Raw genomic sequence first — 17957 nt, 5'->3', positions numbered from 1 at the left:
CTAGGTGACCTAAGTTTTATCCCTGGTTCCAATTAATGGAAGCAGAGTCCCAACATCCTCTGACCTCCATACATAATGCAGAGTGGCCCCGTGCAGATGAGCACAGGGCAGGCCCAACACATAAATAAATGTAAAACGTATGCAAAGCTGACATATTTGACTAAGACATGCCAACCCCTTCTACCATCTTAGCCCCTTGCTGTCTCTGCTGCAGCCTCATCCACATCCTCACCCAGCACCTGACCGGGAGTTCTGCGGAAGAAACGGGGAGAGGAGATGACGTGTTTTTAACAAATCAAGCTGCAAACCCAAACCCATTTACGAACAGAAACAAGAATAAACACAATAGTTCTGTGGCCGAGTGACCTCTATGGGTTAAAAAGGCTTTCCTGGGAAGGAAGCTCTGGCAAGTCAATCATCACTTGCAAACCTGTACTCAAGAGATAAGTAGCCCAGGCTTCCAAGACCTATGAGCGAGGTTGGACCTGATCGCACAAGCGCACCCTCTTTCTCTAAGGTAACAGGAGACTCTTGCTTAAAGATCAAAATGAAAGGAGTTAAGTTTTCTTGAGTCAGACCCCACCCCCAGCCATACAGAGGGCCCTTCAATCTGGCCCTTCCCTAGAAAGCAGAACAGCAGCCTTGTTTGGTCACTGTGAAACTAAGAGCCCTGTGTTCTCAGCAGTTCAGAGTCTCTTCCAGAAGCAAAGGCAAACTGAAAAGGAAAATATTTGCCTTCTCCTTACCTGCACCTGGCCCTCCACCTCTCCGATCCCAGTGCCAGGACAAAATACTTGTGAGGAGCTAGCACTAATTACAAAGCGGGCAACTTCAACTAAACCTTCTGCATTTCGCCACCAGCTTTCCCCTCTCCCTCTCTACCCTGGCCCACTTCAACGAATGCTGTGAAATAAAAGCAAACAGGCACAGACAGCAAAGCCTACCCCATTTCTCCTCCTCCCCCTCCTCTTTTCTTCTCCTTCTTCTTCTTCTTCTTCTTCTTCTTCTTCTTCTTCTTCTTCTTCTTCTTCTTCTTCTGAGACAGGGTTTCTCTGTGTAACCTTGACTGTCCTGGACTTGCTTTTGTAGACCTAGCTGGCCTTGAACTCACAGTGACCCGCCTGCCTCTGCCTCCCAAATGCTTGGGATTAAGGGCATGCGCCACCACTGCCAGGCCCCATTTCTCTTCAAATCTACCGCAGTCACCATCTTCTCAAAAGAAATATACCAACTGTAGCCTGTCAGCTTCAACAGTCTCATGTTTCCTGTCTGAACTAGTCACAATTCTCGTGAGATAAGCTGAGTTTTCACTCTTTCCCCTCCAATCCTTTGGTTGAGTTCACTATTCTATCCCTTTTTCTTTTGAGCTGGGTGTTTGTTTCTTGGTATTACCCTAGGTCTCTACAACAAAGCCTAGTGCACAGACGTTGTTCAGTAAATATAAATGGATGCCTAGACTGTAGAAGTAGCGAGGCACTGTCAGACCACCGTGGGGAACCACCATTTTGATCATATCACAGCAAGAAGGAGAAATTGCAGGGAGATGAAGGAAAATTGGAATTGTGATTACTATCTTGAGAAAAATCTTTAAAATGGGGCTGTTGGTGGAGATAGGGGGTAGCTTTGGTGTGTACACATTTACAGAATTTTTTTCCCTGTTGAGTACCTACGAAGATCTAGGCACTCTCTAGTGCTAGAGGTACAAATACTCTTCTGTTCAAATCCTCATATTACAGAGAGCAAGATGAACACTACTATATTTAACACACTATGAGATTTGGCTATAACTCAACAAGAAAATGCTTGCCCAGCATGGCTGAGGCCATGGATTCAGTACCCCAAAACAATAAACACACTACAATAAGAAAGTGCTAAGTGCAGAGGCGGGGCGCTGGAGACTGCACTAAGGGAACAGTGTTAGGAAATCCCAGGCCGACTTGCTACACTGCTTGCAGTGGAAGTGGAGAAAAGGAGCCAGATCACTTTAGAGCATGCGCAATGAAGGGCTGAACTTGAATGGGCTCAGCTGCACAAATGCCTTTAGTTCTAGCACTCAGGAGGCTGAGGTAAGATAGAGAAAAAGAAAAAAACAAAAACAACAACAACAACAAAAAACAAAGGCCAACAGAATGGTACGAGTCTGTAACCTCAGAACTCTGGAGGCTGAGGCTGGAGGACTGCTACAAATTCAAAGTCAGTCTGGGCTACCTAGCGATATCCTGGATCAGAGAAAACAAAATGAGTTGAAATATGTCCAAACTACAGAGAATAACATATGCAAAGACAAAGAAGCTAGAGAAATAGAGTTAGAGGAGTTTGGAGATGAAGGTCTATTTTCTCTTGATGGTTAGAGCCTGGGTTCAGAAAAGAAGAAAGTGGCAAGCTGCTGTTGAAAAAGTAACACAGGCCCAGATAAAGGCCGTGAGTAACTGTTCAGGCCAAGGTGTTTGGGGCTGTATTCTGACCTCTAATGCAGAATCCTGACAGATTTTGACATTTCTTAAATCTTATTTTATTCACTTTTTTGGAGACAATATCTCACTTTTTAGTCCAGGCTATCTTTGAATTCACTCTGTAGCCTAGGATAGCTGAGAACTCATGGCAATCCTCCAGCCTCAACCTTCCAAGTCCTGGAATCACAGGAGTATGCCACCATTCTGAGCTTGGTTTTGTTTTGGAGACAAGGTATCAATTTGCAGGTCAGGCTGGGATTGCCTGCCTGAGCTACCTTGCCCAGTGTTTGATGGATTTTCACGGGGGAAAAAAAATGACTATTTCATTTTCTTTAAAAGACTAGCCTACTGTTAGCAATGAAGAGGAAGAATGGCTAGAGGGCGAGACTAATTAGCTACTGAATGTCAGCTACAACAGGTGAGAAGCGACAAATGTTGACACTTAAAGTGGATGGATATGAGAAGTCTGAGATACAAAGTAAATAGAGTTCTACAATTTCATCAGTGTTTCCTAATTTGAACATTGCGTTTAGACCATTATACCTTTGCCAGAGATACAGCCTTCTAGAGTTAAGTCTCTCTTTTTCGTTGTTAATTTACAATAGCTTTGTGAAATTCTTCAAATGGCTAGTGAGGAGAGAAAGTGAGAAAGCAAGCCAAAATCAAGCTAGACATAGTGGTGTACACCATTCGTCCTGGCACTGAGGCCAGACACAGGATGAACTCTGTGAGTTTGAATCCAGTCTGGTCTACAGAAAGTTTCAGGATACCCAGGGCAATATAGAGACCTTGTTGGGCGGGCGGGGCTGGAGTGGTGAAATCACAGGGGAAACCATTCATCAAGCCAAGGGAATGTGCTTCCTTTGAACATTTGCAGAGTTTGAGTTGTAAAAGAACATTGCATTGCCTAAGACAGCTCTCACAGGTCATGTTGCTACTACTCCACCTCAAAGCATTCCGACAGATTCGCAACCATAATGGAAGCCTCCATTAAAACGTGTTCCTTCAGCCAGGTGGTGGTGGCGCATGCCTTTAATCCCAGTACTCAGGAGGGAGATCCAGGTGGATCTCTGTGAGTTCGAGGCTAGCCTGGTCTACAGAGTGAGATCCAGGACAGCCAAGGCTGTTACACAGAAAAACCCTGTCTGGAAAAATAAAATTTAAAAAGAGGTCGCTCCTTTAATCTCTTAGTTAAAATTCTAATAAATATCTGTTAAATGTATCACGTTTTTGTTTTTGTTTTTTGTTTTTTGTTTTGTTTTGTTTTGTTTTTACTCTTAGGTTTACTTCCTCAGTCTGTAAGCCAGAATCCTTCCTCTTTCTGGCACATATTGACAAAGGCATGCAAGAGTAGCTACACAATGTGGAAGAGCAACATCCAAGAGAACTGCTCACTTTTTCAAATGATAGGTTTTCAAATTACTAGCTTAGTGTGTTTCTTTGAAACATCATCTCTTACTTAGAACATACTTCTAACAACTATTTATACACATGTTTCTACTATTTCTAGAAAGGTGATTCTGTGTCTTGTTAAAAATAATCTTTAAATGAAAATAATTTAAAGAAAGTGGCTTCAAATATAAAGTCTTTTTTAATACTTACACTACGAGAGAGCTCAAGCTAATGGCTTACTTTCTTCTGACAAGCCTGCCTTTCCCCATCACAGAATAAAAGGAAATTATGATTCATAACAAAACAAAACATACAAGACAGCAGAATCTCAGCCAAGATTAATAAGAACTATAATTATTGCCACAAAACCTCTCACACAACATTTTTAAAGCCCTGTACTTATCGTCATCTTCTAAGGACGCTCTGTATATTATATATACTGTATCATAAAATACTAAACAGGCATATCCTAGCTATGTACACTGAAAGTATACTGCATATATAGATATATACATCTATATATATATTTGATAAGTGTAACACAACGTATGAAATATATTTACGAAGCCACACTAACAAAGACTTAACATACAATGTTCGCATTTCAGTGTGGTCCCCAAGTGAAGCTTAATTTCATCCACACATAGCACACAGCAAGGAATAGGTACGACTACTTGTAAAAGGGTAGATAACTATGTGCCCAGAGGTGTACAGTACAAAGTTACTAAGTCTTTGGTGAAATCCTATATTTGCATACATTCGTGAAAAATTCCTGCTGCAGTAACTCCTCACCAGATTTATTGTCAAAGCTTGTAAGTGGAGATCCTGGGAAGAGCTGCATGCCTGTTAAAAAGAAATCTCCTGCGCAAATGCACAACTCATGCTTATTACAGCTGCAACAGAGAAATAAACCTCATTTGGAAGCATTTAGAGCTGGATATACTCCAGATCCGAGAAGTTAAACATCACAACATCTCTGCAGCCTCAGAAAAAGGAAAAGTGACACTTACTTTATTTATTCTGCAGAACAATTTGCTGCCAACAAAACACTACCAAGCCATCACTTGGCTAGACGGACATCAGCCCCTAATGCAGAGTGAAGTTTTAAGTAGGAACTAAGCTTCCTGCTGATAATTAAGAGAGACCTGTTTGGTAGTATGTGTGACAGAAAAAAAAAAAAAAAAGTCCTATAGGGCTCCCAAGTGAAAATCTATCCTGAATTTGAAGAAAAGTATCACCAGAAGCTCTAAAGTTTCTTTCTTTTTTTCTTTTCTTTCTTCCTTCCTTCCTTTTTCTTTTTTATTGGTTTTTTTGAGACAAGGTTTCTCTCTGTAGCCCTGGCTGTCCTGGAACTCACTTTGTAGACCAGGCTGGCCTCGAACTCACAGTGATCCACCTGCCTCTGCCTCCCCAAGTGCTAGGATTAAAGGCCTGCGCCACCACGCCTGGCTATATTTCCAAATTTCTAAGCAAGCTACAACTTAAAATGCAAAAGAACAAAGTTATCACAGGCAGAGCGAGTTGGACAAGGCAAAAGGTAACTGCAAAGTAGAAATCCAGGAAACTTCCCTAAATATGGTCCATCAATAGTAATGTCAGTGAAGGACAAGATTATTATTAGATGCTTAACCTTTCCTAGGTAAAATGAAGAACCTGAAAAGGCTTGGGAAGGCATAAGACTAAGATAAAGGGATTAATAATTAAACATAAAGGAGCTAGAGAGATAGTTCATCAGTTAAGAGCACTGACTGCTCTTCCAGAGGACCTGGGTTCAATTCCCAGCAACCACATGCATGCCAGCTCACACCTGTCTGTAACTCCAGTTCCGGGAAATCTGACACCCTCACACAGACATACATGCAGACAAAACACCAATGTACATAAAATAAACAATAATTATAAGAAGTAATAATTAAGCATAGTATTCAAAGTATCTTCTCACACTTGATCTTCCAGGGGGAAAGAAATCAAAGGAAGAATGCTTCTTGTTTAAGAGAGGAATGCAATGTGGCAGGAGAAAAAGAGCTAAAATAAAAATTCCCACTAAATATAATATTGAACATTTTCTTCTGTTCCCTACAAATACTGAAAGCTTCGTAAGCAGGCAGTTAAGACACACAGTCATTAAAAAGTATGTGGCAACTCTGGAAAATTCAGGAAATAAAAGTGGGGAAAGCACAGTATAAACAAGCACGCTGCCTGGGAATGTGGCTCAGTGGCAAAACAGGTGCCTGGCATGCAGGAGGGCATGGTATCCCTGGCACTGAGAAGAAGTGGTATGAAGCAAGGAATTCCAGCACTAGGCTTAAAGATGTAATAATGGCTGTTAAAGCGTGGCAAGACAGTTTATTTTTTTCCAAGGAAACGATTCTGTAAATACTGTCATGTAATTCTTTTTCTTTTCTTTCTTTCTTTCTTTCTTTCTTTCTTTTTTTTAAGGTAGCTCACTATAGAACCCTGGCTGGCCTAGAACATGCTGTGTAGACCAGGCTGGCCCTCAAACTCATAAAGATCCCCTTACTCTGCCTTCTGAGTACTGGGGATTAAAGGCATGCAATATCACCACAGGGTATCATGTAATTCATAGAACTATTTGAGGATCTATCATCTGTCCTTGCAAAATGCTCAGTAAGCTGCCCCTTTAAAGAAGACGAGAGATAAGACACTGTTTTTGTAGCGTACCCCTCCAATAGCCACACAGCAAAAGGTAGGCTCTTATTGTTGTGACCAGTGGCAGTCAAAGCCTACATGCAGACTCTGCAGCTTCTTTTCTTTTTCTATGGTGAGAGCACAATGTTTGCAAGGTTTCATATTTGTGAAATTCGCTGAAATTTACATCTGTAGCCCTAGGTGCTCAGTATGTGAGCCCAGGCTGGCCTGGAAAACTGGCATCTCTAAAAACATGACATTTTGCAAGATGTCTACTAGATCGATTTTTTTTTTATTGGTAGATAAATAAAAATTGAAGAAAACAAAACAAAACAATGAAACCAGAATGGTGTTAAGAGAAATCTACAAATTAAATTTTTAATCAGAGCTGAGAGTTAACAAATCAGTCTCTGCTTTCTTTATGTCTGGGGGGAAAAAACACTCTTGGCCAACTTAATCACTTTGAGAGGTTGGTACCTTTCATTAAAACAACTCAGTAAAGCAAGGCTTACAACACATCCAGAATGAACCTCCTGTTAATTTACTGAGATGAGTTAGACCGGGGTTTATGGTGAAGGGCTGGGGGGCGGGGCGGGGGCAGGTACAGATGGAGTGAAAGACACTAGTGAAAGACATCAAGAATAATGGTAACAGCCTTCTAATATTTCAACATGCAAGCAAGATCCTTACGCAGGATGGTTTAACAGTTTGAGTTCGTCTTATCTAGCCACTGCAGGCAAACCAGTTCTTTATCTCTTCACCATGGGAACACAAATAACTACCCCACGGAGGGTAAGGGTCAGACCCTGAGAATCAAATCATTGAATTTGACTACAGCATCTGCTCAGAGTCCAATCGTCCCCTTGGCAAATCCCTATGCAGCCAAGAGCAGCCTAATTTTGGATGCAGATAGGCAGGGCCAGCTCCTTAAAAAGCTCTGGCCCTTGTTAAACCAGTTCCCTAAGAAGGTTCTACCCGGGCAACCCCGCTTCCCCGCTTCACACACACACACTCTCTGTGGTTGCTTCGCAGGAATTTCCAATGAAACAGCAACAGTAGCTAAGGTAACTGAGAGCTGAGCTCAACACTGACTGAGCGCATAGGAGAAAGGAGTGTGCTGGGTCTGAGAGCTGGGAGCAGCTTAGGCTAACCATTCTGAGTGGATTGGGGCGCAGGAGGGGCGGGGCGGGGCAGGGCGGGGGCGGAGTGGAGGCGGGGCGGGGGCGGGGTTCAGAGCCTCGAATGCAAAGGAGCTCCTCTTGGAGGCCCGCGCCAGTTTGGCCCCGCGCTTGGCAGGAAGTGGAGGGGAAAATGCTGTGAAGGAGAAGCCGACAGAAGCGGACAGAAGCGGGAGGAGGGAGAGGAAACCCAGGCGGGGCGGGCCGAGGGATGGAAGGAGGGACTAGAGGAGGAGCCCAGGATGCTGGAAAGCCCGCGCTGAGCTGGGAGCTCTTTGGGGCGGAGTCCCAGGCGAAGGGGGCCGCAGCCTCACCAAGGGCCTTGAGCCCTCCTTCCACGGCCTCCTCCCCTCCCTCCTTTCCATCTCAGCAGCGCCCTCACCCTGCCTCCGGCTGCCTCATACAAAAGCAAAATGTCCGCCATCTTCCTAGGCGATTGCAGCCACCGCGCTGCGAGCTCGGCCCTCCTGTGCCTTCTCTGCATAGGCTGCCCATTCCCAGGCCCCTCTCTGCGATTCCCTGCCGCGGCTGACAGTTTGGCTCTTCCTGGCCTTAGGCGCTGGACACACCAGCCAGTCCTGCTGGGCAACGCAGGACCGCCACGGGCGGAGGCAAAAGGGATCAGCAGCCCAGGCTGGTGGACGCGCACGCTCTTCCCGCCCGCCGCTCCCCCGCTGGCCTGTTTACCTTGATGCAGTACGGAGGCTCATCATAGGTGACCAGCATGTACCTGTCTCCGCGGCTGGCCGGGTCCCGGGCGCGCAGCTGCGGGGCGAGGGATGACGGAGGGGTCGCGTAGGGAATGAGGGAAAGCGATACAAACGTTACAGAAGCACCTCAGTCCAACCCCCCCCCATCCCGCAGGGGCTATACCCCCATCTCTCCTCTCCCCTCCTTTTACCTTCAAGAATAACTCCACAGCGCCTTTGGCAATATCCAAATAGGAGGTGCCCAGGTCAGTGCGCTGGTTCATGGAGGCGGACGTATCTATGAGAAACAGCAGGATGGGCATCTTCCACTACACCTCTGGTTCTGGTCCTCACTCTCCCGGCCCCTTTACCCTCAATGCCACGGATGGCTACCCAAATCCTGGACTCTCACAGAGCCAGGGAGCAAGAGGAAAGGGGGTAATCGGGATGGGATAGATGGGACTGCTCCTGGCCTCCTCTTTCTGCAGCCCCAACTCCTCTCCCTCCAAGAGAACTTAAAAGTGTGAGTGTGTATGGGTCTCGGGGCCGTCTCTCTCCCCCTCTTCTGCCACCACTACTGCCCGCCGCTGCCGCCGCTGCCAGGACTACTGCCTAAGCATCCGTCCAAGCTCACTAGAGCGCTCGCCCCAGACTGAGAGACCTCTCTGTTCACTGACACAACTTCGGTCTGCTCACCTACCATCAGCACCATGTGACCAGAACCCACGCCATTGGCTGCCAATTATGTTAATTTGCATATTCATTAGATGACAGGGTAAAGGGAGGGACTTGGGCCAAGCCTTATAGTTGTAGTTTGAACCCAAGCTGGAGGTAAGGGGCGGGGGAGTAAAGGACCCTCTTTACGCTCAGATTCTCCTTTAAAGGATTTAGAAGCCGTTAGGGTAATTTGTTTGGTCGTTTGGATGAATTTTCCTTTGTGCTTCGAAGATGGTAATTCGAAAGGAAGAGAGAATTGAGCAACTGTTGTACAGAAACAGATGTTTAGGCAAGCTACCCAGAAAAGGCTGTGCTAACTACCATCAATCAATCCTGCCAGTGGCTAAGACCAAAACGTTTCAGTAGCAGCAAACTTCTTTCCTGGTCAAACTTGCTCAGATTCCTTTAGATTATTCCTCTCTTCCTGTTCGGTGTTTCTGTGTCGTTTTCTCAGTTGTATTCAGCATGTAGCTACTTTTAAAAGAAACTATTGCCGGAACAGTTACCCTAAGCTATCCTTTTATAAGGACAAGCTTTCTCGGGCTTTGAAATATTAGCCAGCCTGTGACACTTCAACCACTGTTGTGTCTGTGCAGCTTTTATCCATGGGTGGTTTTCTCCTTCATCTCACATTTATTGAACGACCACAAAAGTGCCAGGCACCCATAGTAGACCCATTTAATCTTTGAAATATGTAGGGTTGATGGTACTGAAACTTAATTTTCAGTAAAGGAGGTAAGTTATCAACGTTGACTCCATGTAACTACTGAGTAATTGGTCAACTCCGCTTGGTTTTCCACTAAGTATGACTCAGTTTTTAAACTTGTAGCTCAGGCTGGCCCGGAACTAATCCCCTGTCTCTGAACTCTTCAGCATATCCTATAAGCAAGTGTGTGTTACTCCAATTACTCTGACATTGTTTTTCATAGGTAAGGTTGCAGCACAGTAGTAGAAAGTCTGCCCAGCACATGTGAGGCCCTGAGCTTGAGTCCCCTGCACACCGATGATGATTATGGTGACAATGTACTGTTAGCAATGCACTATACACAAGTTGGAATCTTGTTGTTGTTGGTGGTGGTGGTGGTGGTGGATTTTTTGTTTTGTTTTTGCTTTCTGAGACAGGGTTTCTCTGGGTAACAACCCTGGCCCACCTGGAACTTGCTCTGTAGACCAGGCTGGCCTCAGACTCACAAGGTCTGCCTGATTAAAGCCTTGCACCACCACTGCCTGGCACAAGCTGGAATGTTGAGCTTCAGTGAGTAACCAGTTTTACTCAGAAGAGAAGATCACATACATATCTGCAAATGTTTTCTATATTATTTGTAGAATTCTATGTATATGTTCTATGTGATATATATGTGTGCGTATACACACACATATATAATGTTTTCTGAGAAATAAGATTTCAGAAGTGACTTCATGATAGTTTATGAGCCACAGACAAAAAAGTGATGCAAGAAAAAAAAAAAAACCACCGTGGAAGCAATTGTCCATGGTCTAGAAGTCCAAAAGTTTTCATGGGCAAGGAACAAGGTGGGGGAAAAAAAGGAAATCTGTATTAGGAGGAATGGTGTGAACAAAAGTCAGCCAGAGACTATCCTATTCATGATGCCTTTCGGGGCAGTGATTGGAATATAGAGAATTACTGTGGAAACAGAGGTGGAAAAAACATGAAAAGGCCTCAGTTTCATTCTGTTTTAAATATTATTGGAGAAGGGACTGGAGACATTGCTCATTGGATAGGCGTGCTTAGTGCTCTTGCAGAGAACATAAGTTTGGCTTGGAGCACCCTCATGGAATTAGTTACAGCTACCTCCTACATTCAGGAGATCCTACACCTTCTTCTGGCCTACATGGGCAGCACACACACACACACACACACACACACACACACACACACACACACGTAAGCATGCACGCAAGCATGCATTTAATTAAAAATAAAAGCAAATCATTAAATATTACTGAAGAAAGACCTAGCTACATGGGCAAGAGTGTTAATTAAAGTCTATGGCCAGTGGGTGCCTGTGTTTTGGTATGTGTTCTGCTATGTAGTAAATGATGACAACCTCAGCAGCTTAGCACATACTTAAGTGTTATCTCATGGTCTAACTTAGCTGGATTCCCTGCTCCCTCACATAAAGCTGTGGTCAGGGTATTGGTCAGGCCACATTCGTCATCTGGGAGCTCAGCTGTGAAATAAACAGCTTGGTAAAGGCCAGAAAGGCTGTTGGCAGAATTCTTCTCATTATGACTGTGTGTGTAGAGGCTGAGGGCCACCCACAGATCTGCCTGCTACTAATGTTCCCTGCCACACAGCCCTCTCCATCACCTGTTCACAATGCAGCTGTTTCTTCAGGGCCCACAGGGAAAGCACTCTTTCCAATCTGCTGACATAAAGCCTTATATAATGTAACAGAATCATGACAGTGACATCCATTACATTTGCAACATTCTATTGACTAGAAGCAAGTCACAGGGAGAGAGATTGCACAGCATGAGAACAGATCCTGGGGTCCAAGTAAGAATTCTATACAACTTCAGGGAGAAAAGATTTTGCCTGATTTATATTTTTTATTAAAGTCAAATTATTACTATTATTAGTAGTAGTAGTAATACTGTGATGACACCCTCATCCAGCCAAATAAATGCATCGGGTTGATTTATTATCTTTTGTTTGAATAATTGAGTTTATATACTATTGTGACATTATTTATTTATTTGTATATAGGACTGTTGAGCCATAATGTGCACTAGTTCATAAATGCTGTTTTAAAATGACTTTTAAAAATCTCTCTTAGAGTCTGCAGAGGTGACTCAGTGGTAAGAGCTCCTGACGCTCTTGCAGAAGGCCTGAGTTCAGTTTCTAGCCCTCATATCAGGCTTGTGACCAGGGGATCTGATGCCCGCACTCATGTGCACATACCCACATGCAGAAATACACACATCTACATAATTCAGAGTAAAAATAAATAAGTCATAAAAGATCTCTGATACTTTTCTCCCAACTTTGCTTATACCTTACTTTTATAATCAGGAAAGAATCTCTCTTTCAAATAGTACGTGCTGAGTCTTACAAAAAAGCCCCAAAGGTGAACGCTGCAGGAAGTCTTGAAGGGTGACTTGCCAACACTAACAAAGCACAAACAGCTTCAGTCACACAATTCTCTAGCAGTTGAGGCCATGCAGGTCCCATTGGGTAGAGATTCTTCCCTGACAGCAAACGCCTTACAGAGAATTCGTTTTTCTTCAAACAACGCATGTTATTTACCTTTTTTGGCATAAGCTCAAGTGTAACCACAGTGATATCAACTTTAAATCTGAAAAAATGTCCACATCTCATTATGAAATGCAAAGGTGGCACTATGCAAAAAGTAGCAAGTTAGTAGATGTATGTACTTACTTGGATTAAGCCAAAACCCCAACTGGTTTTCTCACTATGAACTCTACTATGTGTGTGCCACACGTCAACACCAAGACCCAAAGGTCTTTCTACATCTTTCTCTGCTACGGACCTTCCACTCCTGTATTGCCATTTAAGTGCCTTGGATTGACTTTTCCTTCCTACTAGAGTGTAAAATTTTGAAGGCACTCAAAGCCTATGCCTGGTGCAAAGTACTTGCTCAATAAATGTTTGTTAAAAGAACGTTTCAAATTCGTCATGGTTTTCATTCTTTCCTTGTCTTCTCAAGCATTTGGGTATCGTGTTGCATATCCTTCCCTGTGTCGTTGTCCCTGTCCTACCATCCTCCACTTGCTCCCTGTCGTGGATCCAGGACCTTTTGGATTTGGGCCCCAGAAGGCCTCTACAGAGCAAACCCTTGAAATGTCACCTTGGCAGCTTGCCTGGTATTCCTTACAAAGTTGTTTTGAGGTGTCTATAGTACACTGTCTCCCTCAACCAAATCTTTCTTATCATTCCCCAATTTTAGATTTGTTTTCATTGTCAGATATCTAGCAACTAAATGGATCTTGTTCATTGTGTCTCTGGGGCCTGGATTGTCCATCCAATCTTTTCTCTCTTCTCATGTTCTTGGAACTTGTGAGCTCTTGAAAATCATTTCCTCTTTCCTCATGTCTCTGCTCATTATCTTTTTTTTTATTATTGATAGTAGGCTCTGCATTATTTCACTACCCCCATCATAGTTTCTCATTCCTGATTTTCCTGCCTCATGTCTGGTACCACCAGATCCCTCCTGGGAAGTAATTCCTACCTAAAACTACTCTTCTGGCCATTGTTCCCTTTACCCAAGCATTACCAGGCCTCACTACATTTGTATTGTACATGCTTAACCACAGTGTGGTTGTTGCTACATAGAAGTGATATTTTGTTCCAATGTAAGACTATTTCACTTCTCACTTTCCAATGATGCAATCCTCTTGCCATTAAGTGTACCCTAATCATCACATTTGGTTGTTGTTTTTTTTTTTTTTTTTTTTTTTTTTTTTTTTTTTTTTTTTGTTGGTTGGTTGTTGGTTGGTTGATTGGTATGTTGTTGTTGTTGTTTTGAATTAGGGTTTCTCTGTGTAGCCCTGGCTGTCCTGAAACTCATTCTGTAGAGCATGCTGGCCTCACACTCAATGAGATCTGCCTGCCTCTGCCTCCCTGAGTCCTGGGATTAAAGGTGTGCACCACCATGCCCTGCAAATCATCATATCTTGAGAAGATCTGACGTGGTATCTTTCAAGCCTGATTTTCATGGCTCAGAGAGGAATAAATCTCCCTGCATGTTTTCCCCATACCCTCACCTTCCTGCAGCATATACAGTCTGGTTTCTTTCTCCAGGTCTCCATGGAAACTGCTCACATCTCCTCACTCGCCTGTTTCCAGATAAGTCATTCTCCCACTGATGGCATAAATATTTGCCATTTGCCTTCCTGAACTCCCTACCTACTGATCCTACCAACCTGCCTCATGCACATACTTTTGGATGTACTAAGGAATAAATGTAGTAGTAAACGCTAGTGCAATACTATACTGTTGACATACATCCTGGTCCATCACCTTCCATTTCTTCTAGAGTCATCCTACTCTATGGACTATGATTTTTTTTTTTCACCGTGACTGGCATGCAAACATAATCTGTGTTATTTATTCTGTGGCTCTGTCTTTTCTTTCTACTTCCCCCACAAAGGACCATGTTATCTCTACAATCTTCATTCATTTAGTAATTCTTGGATGGGCTTTTTACATGAAAAGTTAATGGAGGAACCATTGCTATTAGAGCTAGTATTTTTGAGTTATTATTCCAACTTTGAAATAAGCAAACATGTAACTTTGGGCACGCTATCTAACCTCTCTCTGTTCTATATTTGTCATCTGTATAATGCTAATAATATAGCACCTCATATGATTCTTAAGAAGATTATATGAATTAATACTTACAAAGGTTTTACAGAGGGGTCTAATGGCTCAGGTCTGTAATTCAGCTACTTCGGAGTCTGAGGCAGATGATCACAAGTACAAGGACTTCTAGGTACATAGAAAGAGTTTAAGGCTGGCCTGGGTAACTTAAGGAGAACTTTTTCCAAAAGCAGGAAAACACAAGTTTGCTGGCAATGTAGTTCAGTGATCAAGAACCACCATGCAGGAGGCATGGGGTCAGTTCCCAGTGCTGGAAAGATAATTTTTAAAAGTTCATGCTATGTATAATAAAAGCAAAAATAGATTTAGCCCATGTCTTTATGAAGTTTATAGTCTAGTGGAGGAATAAGCAAAGGAGCAGAAGCAAGTGCTGTGAGAGAACTACGAAATGTTCTAGAAGCAGTGAAGAGGAGCTTATAATCCAGAAGTGGACATAGGCAACAGAGGTTTCCTGAAGGGTCTGCCTTTGAAGCATTCAATGGCAGGAGCATAGAATGTGGAGGAAGACTGCTGGAGGCAAAGGAGCAGAACAGAGGACGGAAGGCTAATAGTCCAAGTAGAAAATGGTAACAGGAGTAGGATGGTGAGAGAGTTTGAAATAGACCCCTCTGAAAGCATGAAAGGTCTGTATGGCTACAGTGTAGGGGAGCCTGGGTTGGGGGAGCAGGACAGGGAGAGAGGAGCTAGAAATGAGCTTGGAAAAATGAATGGGACCCAGGTGAAGTAAAGCCTACCTAGCTCTATTAGGAATTGGCTGCTATCCTGGAGGCATGGGAGAAGTACTGCGGAGTGATCAGTGGATGGCAGTTTGATAATAGCATTCTATTTGCAGCCTGGGGGATGATCTATAGGAGAGTAGAAGTGGAGTCTGGAAGACTTGAGCAGTCTACGTCTGTAATGTAGGTGCAATAAATTTGTGATTGAGGACTGGAAAGAAGTGGGAGGGTCTTCCGGCGGTGACGACCTCCCTACGAGAACATGCCTCTCCCAAAGGATCTCCTTCATCCCTCTCCAGAAGAGGAGAAGAGGAAACACAAGAAAAAGCACCTGGTGCAGAGCCCCAATTCCTACTTTATGGGTGCAAAGTGCCCAGGCTGCTATAAAATCACCACGGTCTTTAGCCATGCACAAATGATAGTCTTGTGTGTTGGCTGCTCCACTGTTCTCTGTCAGCCTACAGGAGGAAAAGCAAGGCTGACAGAAGGATGTTCCTTCAGAAGGAAGCAGCACTGAAAGTACCTGATTCAAGATGAGGGGAAACCACCGCAATAAACACATTTAGTATATATAAAAAAAGAGTGGGTGGGTGCTAAGTACACTGGAGCCGGAGAGTAGGACATTTTAATTTTGGACTGAACGTGGGTGTGAGGGAAAACTTGTAGTGGAGGACTACCAGTGTTTTGACTTGGACAATAGGATAAAGAAAATGGGCTAAAACAGGGAATATGGCAATAATTGCATAGGAGAGGGGATTCATTCAACAAATACTTATTAGCATCATCTATGTGCCTAGCATTGGAGAAGTTACCTATTTATTCATTTATTTTTATGTGAATGGGTATTTTGCCTGTATGTATGTCTGCACCATGTGAGTGCCTGGTGCCGCCAAGGGGGCAAGAAGAGGACATCAGATCCCCCTGGAACTGGAGTTAAAGATGGTTGTAAGCCATATGGGTATTGAGGATTGGAACCAGGTCCCCGGAAAGAGCAGCAAATGCTTTTAACCACTGAGCAATCTTCACAGGGCCCCTGCCTTTGGGGTCAGACAGTATAAAACAAGAAGATGTCTAGTATATTAAATGGCAACAAAACTATAGAAAAAGTTGAGTAAGGTAGAGAGGACCAGTTTGTGCGAGAGGGACAAGGTGAGTTTGAGTCATCAGGAAACAAGTTAGAACAGTAAAATCTAAAATTAAGCTTCAGACAATGAATGAGCTGCTTAGAGGGACCAAATTGAGGGTAAGTGTTCCATTCCCCAAGCGTTAGCAAGACAAAGGGCTTGCTCTCTGCATTTTATCTCAGTGCTGTAGTCCTGTGAGATAAGGCCTATTCCTCCTCTAGGTAAAGGTGAGGAGACTTGAGGCCTCTCTGCTGATTAGCTGCCTCACTCAGAGCCCAAGCTTCCCTACTCCTTAAGAACAGCGATAGGACAGATCTCTGGGAGAACCAGAATACATTCAAAGAAGCTCAGCAGAAAAGCCCAGGAAAGCCTGAGTAGCAGGTTACAAAGGAGTCCTAGAGAGGAGAGAGGAGGTAAGCACGAGCCACCCAGCTCTAGGTGGTACCATGTTGTAGGATGCTGTGGGGACGTGTGTGTGTGTGTGTGTGTGTGTGTGTGTGTGATTTACCTGTAGATACTGTTCCTAGGGTCCTCTTTTCTGAAACCTGATGGGAAGAGAATTGGTAATGGTGATGGGGAACCCAGAAATTCAAAGCGAGATCCAGGCATTTGCTGATCAAGGGCATTTAAGAGCCCATGACAAGGCCTAGCACATCCTTTTTTAGCTGTTCCCCTTTGCCTGGGGCCCAGGCATGGCAAGCCGTATGGACATTTATAGAGCTGATTGCTCTGAGATGCGGCATAGGCTAAAAATAAAAATAGCTACTGATGAAACTTGGCCCAGTGCAGACCCGACACACGCTTCCCAGCGGGTTCTGTCACTTGGGTAACTTCCTGTCACAAGCAGGGTGTAGGAACCTCTGGGCAAAAACCTTGAAACCTCCATCTTTCCTCTTCCTTCCTTTGGTGATATCCTTCTTCTGGCTCCTGCAAGGAAGCAGTAGCAGCATGCCCCTGAGGTTATGTGTACTCTGTGGGTAGTGCCACGGGGTGCACGTGACACACACTCTAAGAACCATGGCGACAGACAGCCTCATCTCTTCCTGCTTCCCGAAACTCAGAACTTCCTTGCAGCTCTTTGTTTCCTGACATGCGCAAGGCTATCAAATCCTGCCAGATGTTTGCCTTTCAGCTTGTGTTCAAATTCATCCCCTTTCTGTTCCCCGGCCCCTCCCCCCGTGCTTTAGTCAGCCTCGCTTGTATGACATTTCCTGGGGAGATATGAGCGAAAGGTCTACTCACCCGAGATAAGGTTCTGAAAACAGACCAAAGAAATGATCCCACCCAAATGTCAGTGAACTTGTTTATCAGGTTACTTAAGTAAGTATGAACAGAGAGCTACTTAAAGGAACATAAGACAGCAAAAATCCACCCCAGCATGGGTAACCACCCACGCAGCCTGCATCCTTGGACTGTCCAGTGTAGGGTAGCAATATCCTCAGCAGAAAACACTCCCTTTTAGGGAGAGTAGGGAGACAGAAAAGAGGCTGATGAGACTAGGGACCCACAAAAATTTGAGCTTTCTAAAGCCCTTCCACCCTAAAGTTTTACAAGTAGCAATGCTTGCTAAGAGAAGATCCTTTCCTCCCCTCTGTGTTCTGAGCAGCTGATCCTTACTAGCTCAGCTGCTTGCATGCCACTCAGGAAGCTCCAAGAATGTCACTCACACTGGGG

General features: G+C 44.1%; 2 protein-coding genes across 4 annotated transcripts in view; one reads left to right on the top strand and one right to left on the bottom strand.

Moving 5' to 3' along the window:
• The window catches only part of Sage1 (sarcoma antigen 1), a 57592-nt gene extending 48535 nt beyond the window's left edge, over window positions 1-9057 (bottom strand). For 2 of the 3 annotated variants that reach the window (XM_051142562.1, XM_051142563.1), the window contains exons 1-2: window positions 8574-9056; window positions 8360-8437 (exon numbers count right to left, since the gene is read on the bottom strand). In XM_051142562.1, coding sequence (XP_050998519.1) covers window positions 8360-8437; window positions 8574-8684 — 189 coding nt within the window. In that variant the 5' untranslated portion in view covers window positions 8685-9056. Of the gene's footprint in view, window positions 1-8359; window positions 8438-8573 lie in introns of all 3 variants that reach the window. The other variant, XM_051142565.1, reaches the window with a different exon arrangement.
• A 6345-nt stretch (window positions 9058-15402) lies between these two features.
• On the top strand, window positions 15403-15676 carry LOC127185176 (40S ribosomal protein S27-like). Its single transcript, XM_051141746.1, has one exon. The coding sequence runs from the start codon at window positions 15422-15424 to the stop codon at window positions 15674-15676; it is 255 nt and encodes an 84-aa protein (XP_050997703.1). The 5' UTR covers window positions 15403-15421.
• The last annotated feature ends 2281 nt before the right edge of the window (window positions 15677-17957 follow it).

Source organism: Acomys russatus, chromosome X (genome assembly GCF_903995435.1).
Source record: "Acomys russatus chromosome X, mAcoRus1.1, whole genome shotgun sequence".
In the NCBI taxonomy this organism is placed as follows: Eukaryota; Metazoa; Chordata; class Mammalia; order Rodentia; family Muridae; genus Acomys; species Acomys russatus.
Note: the sequence above shows the minus strand (reverse complement) of the source record. Positions and strands in the feature narration are given on the sequence as shown.